This window comes from Nicotiana sylvestris, chromosome 8, assembly GCF_000393655.2.
Source record: "Nicotiana sylvestris chromosome 8, ASM39365v2, whole genome shotgun sequence".
NCBI lineage: Eukaryota > Viridiplantae > Streptophyta > Magnoliopsida > Solanales > Solanaceae > Nicotiana > Nicotiana sylvestris.
In genome coordinates, this window is record NC_091064.1 from 111,725,425 (window position 1) to 111,753,378 (window position 27,954).

The following is a 27,954-nucleotide window of genomic DNA, read 5'->3' on the forward strand; positions in this document are numbered from 1 at the left end:
TCCTCCTTCGCTTCGTCATATCTCTTAGATCATTTAAATTATTGGTAGATTTCAGATGATGAATTCAAACACTTCTAATTTCAAATTTGCCTTTATCCACACAGATATCTTATTAATGAAGTGGAAAAAAGTATGTAATGAAGTGACATCTATAACGGTTGGACCATTTCAACGTTACGAGTCTCTGAAGTTACAATTTCACATGCTGTCATGATTGCTTTGCATATTTTTACAAGAAAATTCTAAACATAAAGGAAAAAAAAGAAGAAGCAAAGATAGTTCTATCAGTTTGTTATTTGAACTTTTAAGATAACTCAGCACTTCTTCCATGCATGATGGTCATGAATGAGAATAGTAGTATAACGTACTGAATGAAAGATGAGGTTACTTTACATAATAAACAGGCAATCGAAGTAAGTATTATATAAACTTAAACTAATTTCCATTTTGGGTTGTTGTTGCACTTTGCAAAAACTGAGTTTGTATCTTGTTGAGTAGGACATGTTTCATGCTGATTCGATCTTGAGGCAATTCAGCTGTGCAATGTAAGGCTAATTCCATTAGCAACTTAAAGCAAGTCTCTTTGGAAGAAAACTGCTCATCTTCTCTTGAAAACAGATTAGCATCTCCAATATCTACCACATTATCAGGGAATGCTTCAAACACCCATCTCTTCAAGGTGAGTTCTTCAACGAAGAGATCGTCCGTGGGTTTCTTTCTTGTAAAGGTCTCCATTAACAAGATACCACAGCTGTAAACATCTCCCATGGTTGACACTAATCCTTTCGATCCATATTCCGCAACTAGCTTCCGCATGACAACTGATCATTTCGATCCTAAATATTTTTCGGAGGAACATACATATTTCTTCCATAACCAAAGCGAATGATGAGCATATTCGACAATAATGATGGATTTTGCTAATAATTAAGTTCAAATTGATTTTGAAGAGTAGAAATTCCACCTAACACACATCACCGTTTGAGCCAATTACTTTGATAACAATTAGAAAAATGAAAATCAGTTAATGTGTATGCTTTAAGAAATGGTTTGATTTGTAAGGTGATGTTCTCAAAAGAATTACAGTGGAGAATTATTTGTGTTCATGAAATACATTCATTGTTGGTAATTTTTATTCCAGACAGTTGCCATTAAAGCTTTAAACGTGACGAGAAATACCAAGATGAAAGGAGAACGGGTTAGAGAGAATGGCTATAATAATTAATTTAAATGTAAATTAATTCCATATTGTCCAATTGAAAATTGACATTTGTACATATTAGTTAGTCTTTAACTCATTTTACGCCTATGACGCGCTCCCATGAAAGTGCAAGCACATTCACTGCCACATCATCATTGAAGGGACCCCACAAAGATAAAGTGTGTAGTTAGAAATATATACATTTTCCTAAAAAAATATTTGATAAGAAAATGCTTGGTTGTTCTTATGTGTAAATATTTTGGCTGTTTGTTTGGAAACACATGATTTCTTAAATACTATGAATATATCATTAGTTCACGATACATATTATCTTACATAAATTGAATTGCCTTGCATAATAATTCAGCTAGCTCATAATATTATAAGTAATTGAATCTCTTGATTGTTGTTATGTCATTGCTTGCACTAATTCAAATTTAGCTCAGATTAGACATATGTGATCACATACGGTATGAGAGAAGTAACCAACTTCCCTGGGGTATGAGTGACATAGTTACCGGGGCTAGCTATCCCATACTCGTAGGTGTTCCATTATAAGATTCAGATTCAGAAAGAAAAAAATATGGTTAACCTCCTTGAGTATAAATTAAAAGCCAACAAGGCAGGAAAAATGATACATCCATCCTCACACTTGGTGCCATGGTTTATTTAAATTTATGTGTTCGGGAGAATTGTCCAATATCCCCGAGTGTAAAAATTGCCATGGTCGCGAAATGAGCCAGCCATCCTCACACTCACAGGCGTTGAGCGTGTGGGTGACAAAGCTAGTGGTTAGATTTCGGACTTCTCGTGGATTCAGTAGATAGCATCAATTGATTCCTTCCAGCTGTAGTTGACTATAGACTTTGAGTTATTTAGATATTTTTGTTACTCCAGGAGGATGTCCCGAATTATACTGCTCTTAGATTTAGTCCTTAGAGGGTCATGACTGTCATGATGGGTAGCTTTTAGATACTATTTTCTAAACTTTTGTTACAGTTTTCAGATACTTATGATATGTGATTATTCGTATTACGCTTGTTTTAATAAGCTTAGCATCATATTCTGTAGTTAGAACGTGGTTCGCTCGATGGACAGGTTGGTTAAGTGCCATAATGTCCTACCCCTGTTTCAAGGCGTAACAATTTATAGACTTATTGAGGATTTATTTTTACTAGAAGGTCTGAGGCAGCAATTTTCACTAATGCTTTTCCTTTTCCTTTTTCAGAAAAAGATACTAAATAATCAAATGAAATAATAGGGTACAAGTAAAGTAGAGTGAAGAGTAAATTATTCTATACTGTAAGAAGAAGGAAACCTATATGCTTTTGTTGTTCTTTCTCCTCGTTGCTAGACTCGGGACTAAGGCATTAATCCGCAAAAGCTAGTGGGCATTTTATGTAAGGGTTGCTCTAGGAGTAGATTTTGGGTTTAGATTCAAAATCTTGATTCAAAAGGTTCAATATGAGTGCGATTATATATATAATTTTTTTTTTGTGTGTATATAGATGAGACTCCTCTTCATTTCCTATTGTACTCATTTCCCCAAGTTCTTACTTGATGGAGTCACATGGCATAATTGAGAATTAAAAGTTGAAATTTAATTAAGCAAAGCAAGGCTCTAACCATAGTTAATTCCTTCCATATAGAGAATTTCCTTATCAATTTCTTAAGTTTCCAATAATTCTTTTTTTTTTCTTCCAGTTTTCTGAACTTTGGTTACCCTTGCTTTTAACCTCTACTACCTATACAAGGAGAAGGGCAAGGCTAAGTCCACGAATTGGGTTTATATAAGACTTCAAAAGTCGAGACTATATGTGTCGACCTTTTCACTTAAATTTGGAATACTTCTTAAATTTGGAATACTTCTTTGTGATGTACATAATTTTAAGGTCAAACAGATTCTTTTTTATTTTTATCCGGCAATAGTATTTTGTAGAGTTTTAAACATTTTTTTTTATCATTTGTTAATTAAATCTCAACCTTTAATTCTTGACTATGCTATGTGGTTCTCAGAAACTTGGGGAAATGAAAAAAATAAGAAATGAAGAGCAACTCCATCCTATACATAGTTCAAAACAATAAGTTCAGTTGATCAAGCCACAAAATTCGAGGTATATTTATAACGATCCGACTGGTCGTTTTGAGTATTAACTTTCCTTTCCATGTTCCGAGACTTTTTGTAGCTCTATTTGATGACTTATGAGTTGTGTGTGTGGTCCGCGTCGATTTTCAAAAAATATAAATGTGAATTTTTAAAGAAAATTTGATTTTTGAGTTTGAAAATGACTAGAGTAGACCACGATCAAGATTTTTAGTAAACAACCTCGGATCGGTATTTTGACGATTCCGGTAGGTTCCTATGATCATTTTTGACTTGTACATATGTTTGGTTGGAGTCCCAGGAGACCCCAGGCCATTTCGGCGCATTATGTGAAAAGTTGGCAAATTGAGTTTTAAGTTGAAATCCTTGGGTTTTGATGATCGATTCTTGTTGTTTGATGTATTTGATGATTTGAGGTAGCAAGCGAGTTTGTATGATGTTATTACACTTATGTGCATGTTTGGATTGAAGCTCGATGAGCTCGGCTGAGTTTTGAATGTGTTTTGGAAGGAAATGAACTGCCGAATCGAAATCCTGCATCTAGGTTGCAGGTCTCGCAAATGCAAAGACTTGCTCGCAAATGCGAAGCCAGGCTCGCATTTGTGGCTCGCATTTGCGGAGTTGGGATGAGGACTGAGGACTTCGCATTTGCAAAGAAAACATCGCATTTACGACTAGTGGCGCATTGCATTTGCGGTTGTGAAAGATGGCTCGTATTTGCGACTCTGGGAAAATCTGGGTTGCTTTGCTTTTGCTACACCTGTACCTGCAATTGCAAACTGGTGGCCTTCGCAAATGCAAAGGGAATGTCTCATTTGCGACTACTGCACTGCTGGGACACTGATTGTATTTGCGATTAGTGGTTCGCTTTTGCGATGGTCGCAATTGCGACATCTGCAGCTGGGTAAAAGTGGAGAATTTCAGAACTTAGCTTATTTACACTATTTTTCAACTCTAAACTCCATAGGGGCGATTTTTGAAAAAGATTTTCTTCCCAAATTCATTGGTAAGCATCTTTAACTAGTTTTCAATTAATTTCAAACACTTTTCCATGAATTTTAATATCAAATCTACGAATTTCAAAATAGAAATTGGGGGTTTTAGGTAGAATTTAGAAATTTTGTAAAATTAAAATTTAGATCTCAAATTGAGGCCGGATTTCGAAACAAATCACATATTTGGGCTCGGGGATGAATGGGTAATTAGAATTTGGTCCGAATCTCAGATTTCGACCACGTAGGGCTAGGTTGACTTTTGGGATTTTGGCCAAGACATAAGATTTATTGATTGAGGATGTTTCCTTTAAGCAATATTTGACTTTACTAGATGATATTTGACTAGGTTTTCATTGTTTTAAGGGGTATTTCTATAGAAGATGGTATTGGATTGTGGAAATTATTCCGGAATGAGGTGAGTATCTTGCCTAGCTTTGTTGGGGGAATTTTTTCTACTAATTGATATTGTTTTCTCCATACGGAGGTGATGCACAAACAAGGTGACGTCCGTATATGATTGTACCTGGATTTTCATGCGGGGGGGGGGGGAATTATATGGTTCTTTATGCCTTTGTTGAACTTGATAATCCCTTAACCTATGCTTCATTTAATTCGATGACTAATAAACTCAATTAATTGTATTAGAAATCATGTTAGAATAGATGACATCTTAATAAGGATTTAATGTGCTGTTTTTGAGATCCATTGCATACTTAACTTGATCGTGATATCACGAACCTATATTCATACCTACTATTATCATGTTACTTGAGCTTCTTTATTCGTTATAAGAGATGGTGATTGGGACCTTAGGGCTATGTTTGTCCTGATGAGTATTTCCGTATGGTTGATAAGATGTTAGCACGATGAGTATTTCCGTGCGGTTTGAAATGAGATTAGTTTGTTGGTTATTACCATGTGAAAATAAAGGAAGTTGGAATTCTGTTATGGTTACTCGTTCATTAAACACTTAGATACCCTTTTCTTTGGTCTACTAATGTTTGTTGTTTTGTAGACATCTTCCGTTTAAGTTCCTTATGTAGTTACCTCTGTGTTTTCTATTTGGCCTGTTACTATTATAGCTATGTGTTTACCTTATTTGTTAGTGTTACACAGGCTTTTACTTGATTTACTTCTGCTACATGTCCTTTTTGAATTCTTATCTTTACTTGTTATTAGCCCATACCCGTTACATGCCTCTAATTGTCACGTGATTTACTTGTTAGATGCCTTAACCTGCTACATGTCTTCATTTACTACATGTTTTCACTTACTAATTGTCTTCACTTACTGTATGCTTTTACTTACCATATGCCTTCACATATTAAATTCCTTTACTTGTTATATGCTTGTACTAGCTACGCGATTTCGTATATTGAATGCCTCATTTGTTCCTTGTTCTACTTGACAAACATCTTTACTTGTTTCATATCCTACTCTCCTTTGCTTAACCGGATTATGTGACCTTTAGATTGGTTGCGTGTTATGCTTTGTGGAAGCCTTGTTATTTTATATGGTAGACTAGCTTTTGATATTGGCTCATCTTACCTTGTTTGAGTTGTATTACCTAGTTGAATACCACATGTTCGTTTTCTCAATGTTACATTGTGAAATTATTCCAAGTTCGGTTGATGTTGTGATTTCATATGTTATTACTGATATTGGGATCAGGTTGCACGCCACAATAATATTTATTGATATTGGGATCGGGTTGCATGCTGCAATAGTGTTTATTGATATTAGGATTGGGTTGCACGCGACAATACTATTTATTTATAGCGGGATCGGGTTGCACGTGTCAACAATGTTAATTGAGATTGGGATTGGATTGCACGTCGCAACGGTATTTATTTGCAATGTTTGGTTATGATCCTTGCATGTACTTCATGATTATTGGTTCAGTCGTAGAAATGGGCATGAGGTTATGACTTGTTGCCATGTCTGTTAACTGCTCCATAGCTCTCCAATTGATGCTCTTACCATTATTCGACATATCTTTTGCCTTGTTTCTCCAGCTTATTATCTGCACAACTACATGGTAAGTGAGTATCTTTAACTTAAAACCTCGTCACTACTTCACCAAGGTTAGTCAAGTTGATATTTACTGAGTACATGGGATTACTTGTGCTCATACTACACTTCTGCACCTTGTGTGCAAATCTTGGAGCTGCTAGCTATGGAAGACGAAGCCATGCATTGAAGACGTACCTGCGTTCTAGATTCAAGCTACCTCTTATTCATTGTAGTTTAGGATTTAAGTTTTGTTTATGTAAACTTCAAACAAATATTGTATTTATTCTTCCTATCAATTTTGTAAATCTAAATCATAGTGGCTCATGACTTGTACTACCAATCCTTGGGGTAGTTATATTGAATTGGGTTATAGTTTCTATTATATACATTGTTGAATTCTCAGTTTGGTTGTAATTTATGTTGTTTGGCTTACTTAGCAGGTTGGTTAGGTGCCATCACGACTAGGTGGATTTTGGATCCTGAAAATATTGGCTTTGAATTCCCAACGAGGTGTTAGTTGATGGGTTGTTCTGCTCTCAGAACTCCGGAAGGTGTTGCTAAATAATACAAAAAATTTAATTGACATCACTAGATTCGTATAATACAAAGTGTCATGAATGGAAAACGATTACAAGTGCATAAACTGATATAATGCAACTAAAATATTCCATAAGCGTTAAACTGGAGAGACCAAATCTATATATTATCAAAGGACAAAGTGTGGATTTGAGTATTAGCCCTTAATTCCGTATTTCGAGACCTCCGTTAGCTATGTTTGATATTTCTTGGTTTGTGTGCATGGTCCGTGTCACCTTTTGAAAAGCTTTTATGTGAAAATTTGAAGAAAATATGATTTTTGGTTTTAAAAATGACTTGAGTTAACCACGATCAACATTTTATGAAAATGACCTCGGATCGGTATTTAATAATTCCGGTAGGTCCGTATCGTGATTTTGGACTTGGGCAGATGCCCGAAATTGAAATTAGAGGTCCCTAGGTTGATTTGACTCATTTTGCCGAAAACTAGTATTTTGATAGTTTGGAAATTTTTTAAGTTTGACCATAAGTTGACTTCATAGCTAACAGGTTCATATTTTGATATTGAAACTTAAAATAGGTCCGTATTGCTATTTGAAACTTGTCTGCAAAATTTGGTGCGATTCAGAATTGATTTGACATGATTCGGATGCTTAGATATGATTCTAGTTGTTCTTGAGTTTACTTTGAAATTTCATTCATTTTGAGGTTCGATTTGTATAATTTAGATGTTATTTTGGTGATTTGATTGCGTGATCAAGTTCATATGATGTTATTACACTTGTGTGCATGTTTGGTTTGGAGTCCTAGGGGCTCGGGTGAGTGTCAGACGCGTTTTGGATGAGTTTGGATGGTTTGAAGTCAGCTGGTGTCCTTCCAACTCTGGTGTTCTGATGCAGATCTCGCATTTGCGAGGTTTGGCTCGCATTTTCGAGCCTCACTTTTGCGAACAAGAGTTCGCATTTGCGAGCAGGGCCTGAGATTGGGTAACCTCGTATTTGCGAGGAAATGGTTCGCAATTGCAAATATCTAAGGATCGCTTTTGCGATCACGTGGTCGCATTTGCGATGCCTGGCAAAATAGGAGTTCTTCGCAATTGCGAAGATATTGAATGTATTTGCAAAGGCTGGTTATTCACATTTATGATCAAATTTGTCGCATTTGCGACTTCTATTCCTCTAAGACAGGGTTCGCATTTGCGACCCTTTTATAGCATTTGCAGTGTTCGCAATTGCGAACAAGACTTTGCAATTGGGACATTTGCAGCTGGGCAAAGGAGGGAAAAATTGGGACTTAGCTTATTTCACACCATTTATCAACCCTAAACACTCTAGAGGCGATTTTTCAAGAGACTTTTCTTCCCAAATTCATTGGTAAATGACTTTAATCCCCTTCTTTTCAATTCCCCATTACTTTTCATGAGATTTTAACATCAAATTGAGGATTTCCATGGTAGAAATTGGGATTTGGGTAGAAATTGAAGATGTTTGTAAAATTGAGAGCCTCAAATTGAACAAATCACATAACCGGGCTTGGGGTGAATGGATAATCGGATTTTTGTCCTAACCTCGGGTTTGACCAAGCGGGTCCAGGGTTGACTTTTGTTGACTTTTTAAAAAATGATCAAAACTGAACCTCTTTCATTAATGAGTAGTTTCTAAAGCTTATTTTGAATCATTTGATCGATAAATTTCTAGATTATGTTGGTTTGGAGGCTCGTTCGAAAGGCAAGGCCGTAGAATTGGTTGATTGCTTTGATTCACTGAGTGAGGTAAGAGTTGGGTCTAACTTTGACTTGAGGGAATTAGGAATACTTGAACTATATGTTATGTGAATTATGTAGGAAATGACGTATAAGTGAGGTGACGAATGCATATACGTTGACTTGATATTTATTTCCATATTTTCGTTCATTTCATGATATATCTTGCTTCACGCTTAAATTGTTACATGCCTTTATTTGACTTCTACGCATTAATTGTTACATGCCTTTTTTTGACTTCTATGTTTTAATCGTTACATGTCATTTAGTCATTCCTTTGCCTTAATTTATCTATTCCTTTCATGACTCCATGCTTATTTGTTACTTGTTTCTACTTACTTTAATTGCATACTTTAATTGTCACATGCTTTAATTGTTTGTAATATTTGTTGCATTCTATAATGTAGCTTCATTTGCGTGAGTTATTTAGTTGTTATATACCGATAAATTGGTAAAGTTGAGATTTCGAGTTGTTAGAGTTTTTTTGATTATTATGTGATTCTTTATTACCTTGTACATTTACCCTCTTAATGGAGTAATTCTTGTAAATTTGGTTGTTGAATTGTTTATGTTGATTGAAATTGTTTGGGAAGTGTGATGACTCGATAGGTCACTTTGAGTTTTAGCCTTTATTTCTATGTTCCGAGTCCCCGAATAACTTTGTTTAGCCTTCCTCGATTTGCATGTGCAGTCCATGTCCTTTTCCAAAAATATTTTATGTGAGAAATTGAAGAAAATGTGAAGTTTAACCTTAAAATGAGTTGAGTTGATTATGGTCAACATTTTGCATAAACGGATCCGGATCAGTATTTTGACGTACCGGTGGGTCCGTATTATGATTTGGGACTTGGACGTATGCTAGAAATCAAATTCGGAACTCCCTAACTTGATTTAATGTGATTTATTGAAAACTAGTAATTTGAAGGTTTAAAGAATTTTTAAGTTTGACCGTAGGTTGGCATTGTTGCTATCGGGTTTGGATTTGGGTTCCAAAACTTGGTATAGGCTCATTTCACTATTTATAACTTGTTTGCAAAATTTGGTGCAACACAGAGTTGATTTGACGTGATTCGGATGTCCAATTGTAAATTTGAAAGTTCTTAAGTTTCTTTGAAAATTTCATTTATTTTGATGTCCAATTCATAATTCTAGGTATTATTTTGTTGTTTTGATCATGCGAGCAAGTTCATATGATGTTATTACACTTGTGTGCATGTTTAATTTGGAGCCGTATGGGCTCGGGTGAGTTTTCGATAGGCTACAGAATGATTTTGGGACTTAGGCATGTGCTGTTTTTTGCTGATATTTGGTGTCTGGTGTTTTGTGCTTCGCGATCGCGAAAGGGAAATTGGGACTGGGACGGAGTTACTCTTCGCAAATGCGAGGTACTGGTCACAAACGTGAAGCGGATGAGGGCTTACTCTTCGCGAATGTGAAGCTTTGTGGGGTTCTGGGGGAGTTGAGCAGTGACTCTACGCGAACACGGACATTGGCTCGCGAATGCGAAGGCGAGGGGGGAGGGTGCTAAGCCTTCACAAATGCGAAGAGTTGACTGCAATCGCGATGAACTTTGGCCAGTGCTCTTCGCGAACGTGTCATGTGCTTCGCGAACGAAGGACTCCTGACGCCTAGTCTTTAAGACTTCTAAAAATCGGGATTTAACCCATTTTTTCACCATTTCCAAGTTTGAGCTCGGCCTAGAGGTGATTGTTCTTGACGATCCAGCCAGTCGTCTCATGAGTTACCGCTCCGTTTCCCCCATTTCTACTTATTATTGCTTTGTTTATCGGTATTATGTGTTATCGGGTTGGTTGGCTCGGGTTCGGAAAGGTTTTGGTAAGGTTTGAGACACTTAGTCTCTTTTGAGAGAGCTTAAGTTGAAAAAGTCAACTGGATATTGACTTATGTGAATTAGGGATCGGATGTGAATTCCGATGGTTCAGATAGCTTCGGGAGGTGATTTGGGACTTAGGAGCATGATTGAAATGGGTTTTGGAAGTCCGGAGTAGATTTAGGCTTAAATTGGCGAAGTTGGAATTTTGGCATTTTCCGGTTGCTAGGCGAGATTTTGATGTAGGGATCAGAATGGAATTCCGGGAGTTGCAGTAGGTCCGTTGTGTCATTTGGGATGTGTGTGCAAATTTCAGGTCATTCGGACGTGGTTTGATAAACTTTTTGATCAAAAGCGGAATTCGGAAGATTTTGGAACCTTAGGCTTGAATCCTAGGTGTTTTGGTTGATTCGATGTGGTTTGAGGTGTTTGGAAGATTGGTATAGGTTTGGATAGTGGTATATGTCTTGTTGGTGCTTTTGGTTGAGGTCCCGGAGGCCTCGGGGTAATTTCGGATGATTGGCGGAAGATTTTTAGTTGGGTTTGCCAGCTGAAGATTTCCTACTACTGTCATAACCGCACCTGCAGCTAGGGGACCACAGGAGCGGGCTCGCAGGAGCGGGGATGGAGCCGCAGATGCGGCCAATAGGGAGATCAAGTGGAGCCGCAGAAGCAGACATATGAGCGCGCATCTGCGATGGCGCAGGTGCGAGAGAGTGACCGCAGGTACGGTCCGGAGGATTTAAGTCATTTTCGCAGGTGCGTACCTGGGACCGCAGGTGCGACCATTTCACCGCAGGTGCGGTTTTGCTGGGCCAGAAAGTATACATACCCTCCTTCGTGATTTTTGAGATGTTCTTCACCATTTTCATTCGGGTTTGAGCTTGGGGGAGCTATTTTGAAGAGGGATTCAATGGATAACGCTTGGAGGTAAGATTTTTGAACCTAATAATCGATCCTATGGCATTATTTCACTCATTTGGCTTGAAATTAATGGAAATTAAGGGTTAACAATTGGGAATTAGGGGTCAGTGTTGGAGATCTTTGAGTGAGGGTTTAAGGGGTCATTTGTGGTTGGATTTTGGGACTTTTGATATGAATGAACTCGTGGAGTGATAAGGATTCCGTTGATTTTAATTTTGTCGGATTCCGAGACGTGGGCCTGGGGGTCGGGTTTTGGTTAATTTCGGGATTTAAGTTGTAATTTGACTATTTTTGCATGGGCTTCGTTCCCTTAGCATATTTTGACGTCATGATTCTGATTTTGGATAGATTCGACGTGAGTTGAGGCCGATTCGAGAGGCAAAGGCATCGCGGGCTAGAGTTTGGACCGGATAGAGGGTGAGTAATGATTGTAAATGTTGTCTTGAGGGTATGAAACCTCGAATTTTACATCGTTCTGCTATTTTGAGGTGACGCACACGCTAGATGACGAGTGTGGGGTCGTGCACCATTGGGAATTGTGACTTAGTCCGTCCCGTATGATTGTTTTACCGCATATTTGATTAAAAACTATTTGCTATCATCATGTTTGGGCTGAATGCCATATTTAGGCCTCGTGCCAACTATTTTGGACCCTTAGGGGATTTTTACGACTATTCCTCACTATTTTGACTTTATACTTGTACTCAGTCATGCTATATCCTACTATTTTCATAACTCAGCCATGTTTACTCTATTTTGACATCTTAAATGATATTTTGAGCTGAGAATCATATTTTACTGTTCCCGAGTGGCTTTAGAGATTTCTGACTGAGTAGGGCCGAGGGCCTGTGTTGTGAGGTTACTATGGGGTCGGGCTGCGCGCCGCAGTAGTATCATATTGATTCTTGATTATGAGGTCGAGGGCCTGAGTTGTATGCCACAAGGTGGCTTGATATGAGGTCGAGAGCCTATTTGATTATGCCACGAGATGGCTTGATATTGCGCTTGGGCTATAAGGGGCCCCTCCCGGAGTCTGTACACCCCCAATGAGCGCGGGTACCCAGTGTGATATGTGATATAGCCTGAGGGGCTGATGTTTTTCCATGTTATTGCCCGATGGGCTGCTACGAGTGATTGTGAGATAGCCCGAGGGGCTAGTTCTGTTGGTATTTTTCCCGAGGGGCCGATTTATGTTTCTATCTGTTCTCACTGCTTTTCATTCACTCGTTTAAACTGCTAAAAGATGTTTTAAAGAGGTTTTCACTGAATGAAGGTGTTTTTATGAGCTTTCACTATTTTATTGCATTGTATTGGACTGCCTCGTTGTAGCATTTTGCTGTGTCTTACGTGTTTTCTTATCACTCAGCTTTTTTTACTTTTATTACTCACTGAGTTGGTGTACTCACATTACTCCATGCACCCTGTGTGTAGATTCAGGAGCTTCGGGTCCCGCTAACGAGTGCTGATTACTTCTAGCAGGCGGTTCGGAGTTCACTAGATAGCTGCTCGGTGTTCGCAGCCTAGTGCTTCTCCCTCTTATCTTACTTTCCTTATACTAAATCTGTAATAGACTGTGTAGTCCTTTTTTATACTCTAAGTCGGATGTTTAGATACTCGGTGACACCCCAATGTCAGGCTGTGTTTATTTCCGCACTTGTTCTATTTCACTATATTTTGGGGTTTATCACTTATTAATGGCTAAATTATGAATTATTATAACTAATAATTGGTTTGGGGGTATGTGTCGGCTGGCCTTGTCTTGACGAGAGGTTTCATCACGATGGGGTCCGGATTTAGGGTCATGATAAGTTGGTATCAGAGCCTAGGTTACATAGGTCTCACGAGTCATGAGCAGGTTTAGTAGAGTCTCGCGGATCAGTGCAGAGATGTCTGTATTTATCCTCGGGAGGCTGCAGAACCTTTAGGAAAACTTCATATTCTTGAAATTCTTTTCGTGCGAATCTGTTGATCCTAGTACTAAATTTCTGTTATTTTATTCTCTCACAGATGGTGAGGACACGAGCGACCGGTTAGGATGAACGACCACCAGTACCATCAGTTGTGGCCACTAGAGGCCGAGGACGAGGTCGAGGCCGTGGTAGGGGCAGGGGTGTAGCCCGCACAGCAGTTAGGAAGCACCTATAGATCCACCAGCCGCCCAGTTCATGATCAGGTTCCAGTTGTGGATGCTCCAGCAGCACCAGCTCAGGCACCAGCTGTGCCCATTGTGATTCCGGGTGTTCAGGAGGCCCTGGCTCAGATTCTATTAGTATGCACTGACCTAGCTCAGGTGGTCTCAGTTACTACAGCCGCAACTACCTCTCAGGCCGGGGGAGGCACTCAGACTCCCGCCGCTCGCACACCTGAGCAGGTCGTGCTGGGACTTCAGACACCGGGGGCACCTCCAGCCCAGCCGGTTACAGCTGTTCAGGACTATGTGGCTCCTGTTATGCTAGAGGATGAGCACCGTAGATTAGAGAGGTTTGGTAGACTTCAGTCTCCGAGTTTCAGTGGTGCAGAGGGAGAGGATGCCCAGGGTTTCTTGGACAAGTGTTAGAGGATTATTCGTACAACTGGTATTATGGAGACTAGCAAGGTCGCTTTCACTACCTTTTAGTTTTCTGGAGCTGCCTTCACTTGGTGGGAGGCTTATGAGAGGCGTAGTCTTGTTGGTGCAGCACCCCTTACCTGGCAGCAGTTTTCCATTTTATTTTTGGAGAAGTATGTGCCACAGTCTCGTAGAGAGGAGCTGCGCAGGTAGTTTGAGTGGTTACGTCAGGGAGATTTGACTGTGACACAGTATGAGATGAGGTTCTTAGAGTTAGCTTGTCATGCTGTTTGGTTGGTTCCGACAAATAGAGAGAGGATCAGGAGGTTCGTTGTTGGCCTCACATATCAGCTTTGCATTTTCATGACCAGAGAGAGGGTGTCTGGTGCTACTTTTGAGGAGGTTGTTGACATTACTCGCGAGATTGAGTCAGTTCGTCGCTAGGAGCGAGATGAGAGCGAGGCCAAGGGGCCTTGGGGATCTGGTAGTTATTGTGGTGCTCCTTCGAGGGGTCAGTTTCATCACGGCAGAGGCCGTCCATTCAGACATGCTCAGTTAGCTTGCCCAGGTTATCGTGGGGCATCGTCGGGTCATGGTTCTCACAGTTCTCATCAGGGACATTCATCACTCAATGACCTTCTAGCCTAGAGTTCGCCTCATGCTCCATCAGTTCAGGGCTCTTTTATGCCAGGTGCATCTGTTAGTCATTCCGGTGCTAGGGGTTCCCTTTAGTCTCCGTCTCCAGCACCAGGGAGTTGTTATAAGTGTGGAGAGTTGGGCCATATGTGGAGGCAGTGTCCTCGTCTTCTTGGAGGTTCATCCCAGTAGAGGAGTCAACCATCGACTTCAGCTCCAGTTACTTCACCAGCACTCACCCAGCCAGCTAGGGGCTGCCCCAAAGGGGGAGGTCGATCAGGTGGTGGTCAGGCTCGTTTCTATGTACCCCAGCTAGACCCGATGTTATTGCTTTAGAAGCTGTGATTACAGGTATTGTTTCAGGATGCCATAGAGATGCCTCTGTGTTATTTGATCCCGGTTTCACTTTTTCTTATGTGTCATCATATTTTGCTTATTATTTGGATACGCCCCGTGAGTCTCTTATTCCATCTGTTCGTGTATCTACTCCGGTGGGTGATACTATTATTGTGGACCGTGTGTACCGATCATGTGTGGTGACTATTGGGGGTCTGGAGACTTGAGTGGACCTATTATTACTTTGCATGGTGAATTTTGATGTGATATTAGGCATGGATTGGCTATCTCCGTGTCGTGCTATTTTGGACTGTCATGCTAAAACAGTGACGTTGGCTAAGTCGGGTGTGCCACAGATTGAGTGGCGAGGTTTGACTGATTTTGTCCCCAGTAGAGTGATTTCGTTCTTGAAGGCCCAGCGTATGGTTGGTAAAGGTTGTCTTTCATACTTAGCCTTTGTGAGGGATGTCGGTGCAGAGACTCCTAGTATTGATTCTATTCCTGTTATGAGGGATTTTTTCGATGTGTTTCCTACAAACCTGCCGGGCATGCCACCGGACAGGGATATTGATTTTGGTATTGATCTAGTGCCGGTCACTCATCCCATTTCTATTCCACCGTATCGTATGGCACCAGCGGAGTTGAAGAAGTTAAAGGAGCAGCTTCAGGAACTCCTTGATAAAGGGTTTATTCGGCCTAGTGTGTCGCCTTGGGGTGCGCCCATTCTATTTGTGAAGAAGAAGGATGGCACGATGAGGATGTGCATTGATTATAGGCAGTTGAATAAAATAACAATCAAGAACAAGTATCCTTTGCCTCGTATCGATGATTTGTTTGACCAGCTTTAGGGAGCGAGAGTCTTCTCCAAGATTGATCTCCGTTCAGGTTATCACCAGTTGAAGATCAAGAACTCGGATATTCTTAAGGCAGCCTTCATGACCAGATATGGTCATTATGAGTTCCTTGTTATGTCTTTTGGGATGACCGATTCCCCGACAACGTTCATGCATTTGATGAACAACGTGTTTCAGCCTTATCTCAACTCGTTCATTATTGTTTGCATGATGATATTCTAGTGTACTCGCGTAGTCAGGAGGAGCACACAGAGCATTTGAGAGTTATGTTGTAGAGGTTAAGGGAGGAGAAGCTTTATGCAAAGTTCTCCAAATGTGAGTTCTGACTCAGTTCAGTGGCTTTCTTGGGGCACGTGGTGTCCAACAAGGGTATTCAGGTTGATCCGAAGAAGATAGAGGTGGTTCAGAGTTGGCCCAGACCGTCCTCAGCTATAGAAATTCACAGCTTTCTTAGATTGGTGGGTTATTACCGCTGGTTTGTTCAAGGATTTTAATCTATAGCATCACCCTTTACCAAGTTGAATCAAAAGGGTACTCCATTCAGGTGGTCAGATGAGTCTGAGGAGAGCTTTCAGAAGCTCAAGACAGCCTTGACCACGACTCCAATATTAGTTTTTCCATCAGCTTCAGGTTCATAAATAATGTATTATGATACTTCGAGAGTTGGTATTGGGTGTGTGTTGATGAAGGATGGTAGAGTTATTGCTTATGCTTCTCGTCAGTTGAAGCCCCATGAGAAGAACTACCCTGTTCATGATTTGGAGTTGGCTGCCATTGTTCACGCATTGAAGATTTAGAGGCATTATTTGTATGATGTGTCTTGTGAGGTGTTTACTGACCATCGTAGTCTCCAGTAGTTGTTCAAGCAGAAGGATCTCAATTTGAGGCAGCGAAGATGGTTAGAGCTGCTAAAGAATTATGATATTACTATCTTTTACCATCCGGGGAAGGCCAATATAGTGGCCGATACTTTGAGCCGGAAGGCGGTGAGTGTGGGGAGTTTGGCATATATTCCAGTTGGGGAGGGACCTCTTGCAGTTGATATTCAGGCCTTGGCCAATCGGTTCATGAGGTTGGATATTTCGGAGCCTAGTCGGGTATTGGCTTGTGTGATTTCTCGGTCTTCCTTATTTGATCGCATCAGAGAGCGCCAATATGATGATCCTCATTTGCTTGTCCTTAAGGACAGAGTTTAGCACGATGATTCTAGAGATATGACTATTGGTGATGATGGGGTGTTGAGGATGCAGGGCCTGATATGTGTGTCTAATGTGGACGGGCTTCAAGAGTTAATTTTGGAGGAGGCCCATAGCTCGCGATATTCCATTCATCTGGGTGCCGCGAAGATGTATCAGGATCTGAGATAGCATTATTGGTGGAGGAGAATGAATAAGGACATTGTGGGATTTGTAGCTCGATGTCTCAATTGTCAGCAGGTAAAATATGAACATCAGAGACCGGATGGCTTGCTTCAGCAGATAGATATTCCAGAATGGAAGTGGGAGAGGATCACTATGGATTTTGTAGGTGGACTCCAGCGGACTTTGAACAAATTCGATGCTATTTGGGTGATTGTGGATCGGCTGACCAAGTCTGCGCACTTCATTCCTGTGTGTACTACCTATTCTTTAGAGCGGTTGGTAGGGATCTATATTCGGGAGATTGTTCGTTTGCATGGTGTTCCGGTTTCCATCATTTCAGATAGAGGTACTCAGTTTACATCGCAGTTTTGGAGAGCGGTGCAGAGAGAGTTGGGTACTGAGGTTGAGTTGAGCATAGCCTTTCACCATCAGACGGACGGGTAGTCCGAGCGCACCATTCAGATATTGGAGGACATGTTGCGCGCTTGTATCATTGATTTCGGAGGGTCATGGGATCAGTTTCTACCGCTCACAGAGTTTGCTTATAACAACAGTTACCAGTCGAGTATTCAGATGGCTCCATATGAGGCCTTGTATGTGAGACGGAGTAGATCTCTAGTTGGTTGGTTTGAGCCGGGTGAGGCTAGGCTATTGGGTACAAACTTGGTGCGGGATGCTTTAGACAAGGTGAAGGTGATTCAGGAGAGGCTTCGTATAGCGCAGTCGAGACAAAAGAGTTATGCTGACATGAAGGTTCGGGATATGTTCTACATGGTTGGTGAGAAGGTTCTGTTTATGGATTTCCAACGGGACGGGCCGACCCATCCCATCTCGCGTCCCGTCCCGATCCCGCCCCGTCCTGTCCCTTACCGCTTCAAGTTAAATGGGATGTGCCAATGTTAAACGCGACAAGGGATGGGACGGGATGACCATTTTGTCCCATTTGTCCCGTCTCATTTTGTCCCGTTTCTTCCTATCCCGTCCCGCGTCCCGCCAGATTTTTTATTTTTTTAAAAATCTAGCCATTGGACAACGACTTAAATTGCAAAAATAGCCGTTGCCAACAGCTATAAACGGTCAAAACAGCCCCTACCCCCCTCCCCGAAACACCCCTACCCCCTCAAACTTTTAATATAACCCCTAAGTTTATTAAATTACACTTTGGCCCTATTTTCTACTATAAATACCCCCCATTCTTCTTCATTTTTTCCCACAAAAAATCAATCTTCTCTATCAAATCTCTTACATTCTAATATTCTATCTATATTACTCTCTCAATTTTGTTACTATCAACTATCAAGTACAACTATCAAGTATCAAGTGATAACTTTCAAGTTTCAAGTATTTGGACAAATATTTTGGAGCAACTTTCAAGCTTCAAATTAATTCGTCAAGTATTTGGAGCAATATTTTGGGTAATTTCTTCAAGTTTCAATATTTAATCACGGTCCACTCGTTCCATCTCCTAATTTTGATATATAATTTTTGCGTATCATTTTAGTGCTTAATTTTTGTGTTTACTTTATGTGTTCTATTTTCATATTTCATTTGTGTTTTTAATTTTTGTGTTAGCTTTTTTAATTTAATTTCATATTTTAATTATGGTACCTAAAAATATATTTGGCATTTTTAAAAAAAGTAGTAAAAAAATAGTAAAGGTGAAAGTAGTAGTAATCCTAATCCTAGTCGTAATCCTAACACTTCTCCTAGACCTAGAATTAGAAAACATATAGATAAAATGACTCATGTTGATGAAACTTCATTTTCCCAACACCCCCCCCCCGCATTTTATGATGTTCATGTCGAAGAACAACTAGATCATGAAACTTTACAAATACAATTTGGCAATGATATTTTTTTAGAGGACGAAGAAAATGAGGATGAAGAAAATGAGGAAGAAGAATTAGATGAAACACCCACTAGTCCCGCAACACAAGCTCCAACTCAGAGTCAATCTCAGTCTGGAGCTTTACCCCTGTACCCCTGTAAGGGGTAAGCCTAAGGCTGAACGTCCCAAAATATCACTTGTATGGAAAATTTTTAAACATGATAAAGTCAATTATCATGCTATATGTGAAAAATGTAAGCAACAATTTGCACACACAACAAGTGGTAAGACGGAGGGTTTAACTAGACACTTAAGAAGGGATCACAAATCTTTATGGATACAAGCTAACATAGAAGCCGGAAAAATTATAGATCGTACCATCAGTATTGGCACTCCTAGTGGATCTGGTTCTAATCAAATTCAACAATAACTTGACCCTGCTTCTGGTCATGTTTTACGCCCCTATAATAAAGATAGAGATCGTGAGAACTTAGCAAAAATGGTGGCTGTCTGTGGCTTACCTTTTACTTTTCCTTCTCACCATGCTTTTGTGCATTATATACAAGAAACTTATAACCCTACTTTTCAATGTTTTCCTAAGACCACAGTTAGAAATGATGTTTTTAAATTTCAAACCGAATATCTTCAGTATATTCGTTGTGTATTTTTTCCACTTAGATTGTAAAGTGTCTCTCACATTTGATATAGGTCGTAGTCCTAATGGTTGTGATTATTTAACTGTTACATGTCATTGGGTTGATCATCACTGGAACATGCAAAAACGTATTATTGGTTATAAATTTATTGATTCAAAACACACTAGAGCATATATTGCAATTACTGTTCTACAAATACTTGATTTTTATGGACTCATTGATAACGTTTTAAATATCACCTTAGATAATGCTTCTGCTAACACAACCGCAACAAATAGCTTAAAATCTAGACTTTGTCCAATTAATCTAGTAATTTTTTATGTTAGATGTGCATGCCATATTTTTAACTTGGTTGTGAAAGATGGTCTTAATTTATTTTCTGATGCTTGTAGTAAAATACAACATGCTTGTGGCTATATTTTTCGTGCTCATAAACAAAGTAGAATTTGTGAATTTGCTCAACAATGTGCTAGTGCTAACCTTCTATTTAGAAAGTTCCAAAAGATGTTTGTACTAGGTGGAATTCTACTTATGAAATGCTTAAGTTTCTTATGATTATCAAGTGCCTATCCAAAAGGTATTTAATATGCATAATGGTATCCCCGCTGATCAAATTGTTGATTCTGATTGAGATGAGATCAAAGAGCTTATTAAAATTTTAGAAATTTTTTATTATGCTACAAAATAATTTTTTGGTATATATTATCCTACTGTTACACAAATATTATGGTATATTTGTGGAATTTTTGTTGTATTTGGTAAGTATAAAACAAATCCAACTTATGCACCAGTCATTAATGAAATGATTTCAAAATTTAAAAAGTATTTTTTCCCTATTCCAGAAGTTTATTTAATTTCTACTCTACTTAACCCATCTTTAAAACTAAGAGGTGCAAAAGGACTTGTTCGTAAAATTTATGAGAATTTAGCAATTCAAGAAAATAAACAACCATCTCTCAAAGACTGCCAAGCTAGCATATATTCTTTGCTAGATCAATGTTTGATAAATATAAATCTATGGATACAACAGGTTGTGAAACTGCTCCTTCTACTTCTAAGTCTAGAGCAGAAGTTTTATGGGAAGATATGGATGATATAATAGGTTTTGATTCCTCTATTGATGATGAACTTGATTCTTATCTTAATCAAGGATTGGAAAGTATTAAAGACGAAGAAGGCAAAGAACAACTTTTGTCATGGTGGAGGGAGCATGGCCAGGCTTTTCCAACACTTTCAATAATGGCCCGAGATATCCCGTTTATTCAAGCATCTTCAGTAGCATCAGAGAGTGCTTTTAGCGTGGCAAGATTTCAAATTGGAGATCATAGACATGCATTAGCGGAGGACAGTCTAGAGATTTCCGTATTATTCAGAGATTGGATTAATTCAGAAAGAAGAAATCGTGATTTTGAAAAATTAACTAATAGGAAAGAAGAAGAAGAATATAATGAGATACTTACAACTGGGAGCGATGACGGCACGAAGTTCATGGAACATCAATCAACATTGCCAATTCCAACAGAATGTTCGAGAGATATTATTGATAAGTTGCAAAGAAGCTATATAGGAGCTTACAAATATTAGTATGATAATTTATAATTGGCTACTAAGAGGCCTAGTTCAAACAGAATCCTTCCTAGAAGGTGGTTGCGTAGATTAGGTGCTCTTCAAAATAATTATATTTGTATTTGGGATTTGAAAGTTCTATTAATAAAATAAAAGACTCTAAGCGTTGAATTTTTTTTTATGAATTGTCTTAGTTACTTAATAGTTAATACTTTAAAATTATATTAAATAAATTATAACTCTATTATAAATTTATAATTACCAAAATGTTTCATTACAAGTCTTTTGTTTTAATATTTTATAATTCTTTACTTAGTTTTCTAATTTTTGTTTTAACATAATAACATTTAAGTTTATTAAATAACTAAATAAGTCAAAAATCTAGCCGTTGAAAACTTTAAAAACATAGTAATTTTAAAAAAACTAGACATTTTTTTATAAAAAAAATACACTTAAGGCCCACGAACCCGTCCCATCCCGTTCCGTCCCGTCACATCCCATTCCGTCCCGTCCCATCCCGTTTTTTAGCGGGACGGGATGGGACGACCGTTTCGTCCAGTTTGTGCCGTCCCATTTCATCCCATCCCACCACCGTCCTGCTTAAATGTCGTCCCGTCCCATCCTGTTAATTTCGTCCCGTCCCGTCCCATTCCGTCCCGTTGGACAACCATAGTTCTGTGGAAAGTTTCACCCATGAAGGGTTTTATGAGATTTGGGAAGAAAGGTAAATTGAGTCCTTGGTTCATTGGGTCTTTTGAGGTGCTTCGGAGGATTGGGGAGGTGGCTTATGAGCTTGCTTTGCCACCCAGTTTATTGAGTGTACATCCGGTATTTCATGTTTCTATGCTCCGGAAGTATATTGGCGACCCGTCTCATGTTTTGGATTTCAGCACGGTTCAGTTGGATGATGATTTGACTTATGATATGGAGCCAGTGGCTATTTTGGAGCGTCAGGTTCGAAAGTTGAGGTCAAAGGATATAGCTTCAGTGAAAGTGCAGTGGAGAGGTCGTCCCATTGAGGAGGCTACCTGGGAGACCGAGCATGAGATGCGAAGTAGATATCCTCACCTATTTGAGGCTTCAGGTATGTTTCTTGACTCGTTCGAGGACGAACGTTTGTTTAAGAGGGGGAGGATGTGACGACCCGGCCAGTCGTCATGAGTTACCGCTCCGTTTCCCCCATTTCTGCTTCTTATGGCTTTGTTTATCGGTATTATGTGTTATCAGGTTGGTTGGCTCGGGTTCGGAAAGGTTTTGGTAAGATTTGAGACACTTAGTCTCTTTTGAGGGAGCTTAAGTTGGAAAAGTCAACTAGATGTTGAATTATATGAATTAGGGCTCGGATGTAAATTTCGATGGTTCGAATAGCTTTGGGAGGTGATTTGGGACTTAGGAGCGTGATCGGAATGAGTTTTGGATGTCCGGAGTAGATTTAGACTTAAATTGGCGAAGTTGGAATTTTGGCGTTTTCCGGTTGATAGGCGAGATTTTGATGTAGGGGGAGGAATGGAATTTTGGGAGTTGTAGTAGGTCCGTTGTGTCATTTGGGATGTGTGTGCAAAATTTTAGGTCATTCAGACGTGGTTTGATAGACTTTTTGATCAAAAGTGAAATTTGGAAGATTGTGGAACCTTAGGCTTGGATCCGAGGTGTTTTGGTTGATTCGATGTGGTTTGAGGTGTTTTGAAGATTGTTATAAGTTTGGATAGTGGTATATGTCTTGTTGGTGCTTTTGGTTGAGGTCCCGGGGGCCTAGGGGTGATTTCGGATGGTTGGCGGAAGATTTTAGTTGGGTTTGCCAGCTGAAGATTTCCTACTGCTGTCATAACCGCACCTGCGGCTAGGGGACCGCAGGTGCGGGGATGGAGCCGCAGATGGGCCAAGAGAGAGAGCAGGCGGAGCCGTAGAATCAGACATATGAGCACATTTACGATGGCACAGGTGCGAGAGAGTGACCGCAAGTGCGGTTCGGAGGATTTAAGTCATCTTCGCAGGTGCGTACCTGGGACCACAGATGCGGGTCCGTAGGTACGAGCATTTCACGTAGGTGCGGTTTTATTGGGCCAGAAAGTATATATACCCTCCTTCGCAATTTTTGAGTTGTTCTTCACCATTTTCATTCGGGTTTGAACTTGGGGGAGCTATTTTGAAGAGGGATTCAAGGGATAACGCTTGGAGGTAAGATTTTTGAACCTAATAATCGATCCTATGGAATTATTTCACTGATTTGGCTTGAAATTAATGGAAATTAAGGGTTAAAAATTGGGAATTAGGGGTTGGTGTTGGAGACCTTTGAGTGAGGGTTTGAGGGGTCATTTGTGGTTGGATTTTGGGACTTTTGATATGAATGAACTCGTGGAGTGAGCACGGGTACCCAGTGTGATATGTGATATAGCCCGATGGGCTAATGTTGTTCCATGTTATTGGCTGATGGGCTGATACGAGTGATTGTGAGATAGCCCGAGGGGCTAGTTCTGTTAGTATTTTCCCCGAGGGGCCGATTTATGTTTCTATCTGTTCTCACTGCTTTTCATTCACTCGTTCAAACTGCTAAAAGATGTTTTAAAGAGGTTTTCACTAAACTAAGGTGTTTTACGAGTTTTCACTGTTTTATTGTATTGTATTGGTTTTTACTACCTCGTTGTAGCATTTTGCTGTGTCTTACGTGTTTTCTTATCGCTTAGCTTCCTTTACTTTTATTATTCACTGAGTTGGCATACTCACACTACTCCTTGCATCCTGTGTGTAGATTCAGGAGCTTCGGGTCTCGCTAGCGAGTGCTGATTGCTTCCAGTAGGCGGTTCGGAGTTCACTAGGTAGTTGCTCGGCGTTCGCAGCCCAGTGCTTCTCCCTCTTATCTTACTTTCCTTGTACTAAATCTGTAATAGATTGTGTAGTCCTTTTTCATACTCTAAGTTGGATGTTTAGATGCTTATGACTGGTGACACCCCGATGTCAAGCTGTGTTTATTTTCGCACTTGTTCTATTTCACTTTATTTTGGGGTTTATCACTTATTAATGGCTAAATTATGAATTATTATAATTGTAAATTGGTTTGGGGGTTTTTGTCGACTGGCCTTGTCTTCAAGAGAGGCGCCATCAGGACCGAGTCCGGATTTAGGGTCCTGACAATTTTTAAGAGAAATTTCGTCCCCACTTCATAGGTTAGTATAGTTTAACTCGTTTTCTTCCATTTCCATCAACACCCATTGATTTCTAACCTTTAATATATGCTCGTTCATGGTAGAAATTAGGGATTTGGGTAGAGTTGAGAATTTTTGTAAAATTGAGATTTAAACCTCAAATTGAGGTCGGATTCTGAAACTAATCATATAATCGTGCTCGAGGAATGGGTAATTGAATTTTGGTTCAAATCTCGGTTTTTGACCAAGCGCGCTCGGGGTTGACTTTTGCTGACTTTTTGGGAAAAGTGTAAAGATGTTTGATTTATCTATTGTAATTTATTTCCCTAGCATTGTTTGTTGATATTAAGTCGATTTTAGTTAAATTCGATTGGTTTGGAGGTGAATTTTACAGGAAAAACCCTGATTGAGCTTTGAGTTGATTGCGGAGCGAGTTAAGTTTTGGATCTAACCTTGATTTGAGGAAATTATGAATCTTTGAACTATATGTTATGTGAATTACATGTGCAACGGTGTATATGCGAGGTGACGAGTGTATATACACCGTCAAAATAATTGTTTCCATGCTTTCTCGTATTTCATGAATTATTTTATTTCCTGCCTTAACTGTTATATGCTTTAATTCCTTTCTATGCCGTAATTTGCTAATTATCATTAATTATTCTTGTATTATTCTCCCTTTCATAACTCCGTGGTTAATTGCTACTTGCCTTATTGTCTTACTTTCATACCTTAATTGTCGCATTTTGTATTATTTGTAGCAATCCTTTGATTAGTATGCGGTTCCTTTATTGAATGCTTTCATATTTTTTAATTGTAGAGATTCTTGTAATTGAGCTATTGGATTGGTTACATTTATTTTAATTATTTATCGATCAAGTTGCACGCCGCAATGGTTGTGATATGGTGGAATAAGGGAGGATTTTGATATTAATTATGATGATATGGTGGGATTGGGTTTCGCGCCGCAATGGTTGTGTATGTAATACTTGTTATTGATAAATTATGACATGGTAAAATAAGGAGAGGATTATGATATTGATTCTGATGATATGGTGTGATCGGGTTGCGCACCGCAACGAATTTTTATGTGATTCTTGATATTAATAAACGATGTTATGGTAGAATAAGGGAGGATTGTGTGTGTACGGTGGGATCGGATTGCGCGCCGCAACGGATTATGTATGTTGTATTCGTTGTTGTTATTGTGTTGGTTTCTAGCTTTATTATATGAAATTATGAGATCAATTATTCTGAGTTCTCTGATTGCGAGGATTGAGCTCATTTTCATAAATTGACTGCTTTACCGTCATTTTCTGTTTTCCTCCCTATTATTACTGCGTACAATTTATTATAAGTGACCCGCCTTAGCCTTGTCACTACTTCGTCGAGGTTAGGCTCGTCACTTACAGAATACATGAGATCGGTTGTACTCATACTACACTCTGCACTTCTTGTGTAGATTTTGGAGTTTGTCCTAGCGGCGGTCAGTAGATTGCTCGGATCTAGTACTTGACAGAGACTTGAGGTACAACTACACAACGTTCGCAGCCCCGAAGTTCCCTTCTACATTACCTTAGCTGTTTATTTCAATTCAGACAGTTATGTTTTTATTCAGACTATTATTTGTAGTACTCTAGATACTCGTGTATTCGTGACACCAGTTTTGGGATTGTATTGGGATATCGCCATTATTTTAGTTTATTCACTCTATTTCAGTTTATTCAGCTTATTGGTTTTTATTTGATTTGAATTGTTAAAAATGGCTAATAATTATATCTAACGTTGGCTTGCCTAGCAAGCGAAATGTTAGGCGCCATCACAGTCCTGAGGATGGGAATTCCGGGACATGGAACGGGTTGTACATCACAACGGAAATTGAAATGGTGGAATAATGATGGATTATGATATTGACCAATGATGATATGGTGGGATTGAGTTACTCACAACGGTTTGTATGTGTGGTACTTGTTTGAGATCGTTGGATTTACCTCGGTATTGTGATATGAGACTATGAGACTTGTTATTTTGGGCTCTCTGGTAGTTGAATTTCGAGTTCGTTTTCATGAGTTAACTGCTTTACTTCCATTTCCCGTTTTCCTGTTATTATTATTATTATTATTATTATTATTATTATTATTATTATTATTATTATTATTATTATTATTATTATTGCGTATAGGTTATAGTAAGTGGCCCGCCTTAACCTCGTCTCTACTTCGTCGAGGTTAGGCTCGACACTTACAGAGTAGATGGGGTCGGTTGTACTCATACTACACTCTACATTTCTTGTGTAGATACCGGAGTTAGTCCAGCAACGCTTAGTGAGATTGCCCGGATCTAGCTACCTGTGAGACTTGGGGTATAGCTGCACGACATCCACAGCCCTGAAATCCCCTTCTATGTCATCATTGATGTTTTTTTAATTCAAACAATTGCGTTTATTCAGACTATTATCTGTAGTACTCTAGACGCTCATGTATTCGTGACTCCAGTTTCTGGGATTATATTTGGATTACGTCGTTCAGCAGTTTATCACCTTATTTTAGACTATTCGGTTATTATTGTTATCATTTGATTTGAATTGTTAAAACTGGTTAATAAATATAGCTGACGTTGGCTTGCCTAGTAGGTGAAATGTTAGGCGTCATCACGATCTCGAGGATGGGAATTATGGGCCGTGACACAAAGCTCCATATATAGAATTTACCTGACAAGTTATTCCATCCAAGAAACATATCTTCAAGCTTTGACATGTTCCACATGTCTCTTGGTAAATTTCCTACATTAAAATACAACATATCAGGAAGAAATAAAATTAAAGGATCACTTCAAGAAGAAATTAAAAGGAAATGAGAAGTAGTACAGCTAGCTTAGTTAGTTACCTGTGAATCTGTTATAAGACAAAGACAGATATTTAAGTTGAGTGCATTTATCCAAACCACTTGGAAGTTCACCCACTAAGTGATTATGTGCCATAAATAAACTTTGCAACAGTGGGAGATTACTGCACATGTCATTTGGCAAAGTACCAGTTAGATCATTGAAACCCAAATCAATGAGCTTTAAAGATGAAACATTGAAAATGGACAGTGGAACATTTCCAAATAGATCATTTTCAGAAAGATCAAGGAGCTCAAGCCTTGGGAGAAATCCAAGGCTTTGTGGGATTTGACCAGTGAGATTATTCATTTGCAAAGACAAGTACTTGAGCTTCTTCAGAAACCCAACTTCATTGGGGATTTCACCTATAAAAGTGTTGTTCCCAATTTCTAAGAAACTAAGGAAGGAGAGATTCCCTATTTCTTTAGGAACAGACCCTCCTAGTCTTAGGCTCTTGAGGTTTAGTGCAACAACTCTTTGATGCTTTGTGCTACGAGAAACACCAATCCAACTGCAAACTGTAGTGCCTTGTTGTGTCCAGTTTTTGGACAGAATTTCATTAGGATCGTTGGTTATTTGTGCTTTGAAGGCTAACAGAGCTGATTTGTCAGTTGATATGTTCCTTATTACTGAAGCAGAAATATTATTGATGCAGTAGATTAATAAAAGGAAGCCAACAATTATTGCCCTTGCCATCATTTTTTTTTTCAAGAACCAAATTTTTTGAAAGGTGTAGTATGAAGGAAAATGGAAAAGGAGAAGAGAAGTTGTATGTA

At 39.2% G+C, this 27,954-nt stretch overlaps 1 protein-coding gene across 11 annotated transcripts; it reads right to left on the reverse strand.

The window, feature by feature from the left end:
- Nucleotides 1–276: 276 nt before the first annotated feature.
- LOC104247441 (LRR receptor-like serine/threonine-protein kinase EFR) lies at nt 277–27,954 on the reverse strand. Of its 11 annotated transcripts, none has more exons than XM_070155479.1 (4): nt 27,615–27,954; nt 27,181–27,302; nt 27,006–27,077; nt 277–803 (listed from the first exon to the last, which is right to left on the reverse strand). In XM_070155479.1, the coding sequence occupies exons 1-4, from the start codon at nt 27,875–27,877 to the stop codon at nt 436–438; spliced, it is 825 nt and encodes a 274-aa protein (XP_070011580.1). In that variant the 5' UTR covers nt 27,878–27,954; the 3' UTR covers nt 277–435. The 11 variants fall into 11 exon arrangements, 9 of the variants coding, with proteins under 9 accessions (XP_070011580.1, XP_070011578.1, XP_070011585.1 ...); XR_011401780.1 differs by lacking the exon at nt 277–803 and adding exons at nt 4,854–6,323; nt 6,423–6,515 and having other exon boundaries at nt 27,181–27,954; XR_011401779.1 differs by lacking the exon at nt 277–803 and adding exons at nt 4,854–6,331; nt 6,423–6,515 and having other exon boundaries at nt 27,181–27,954.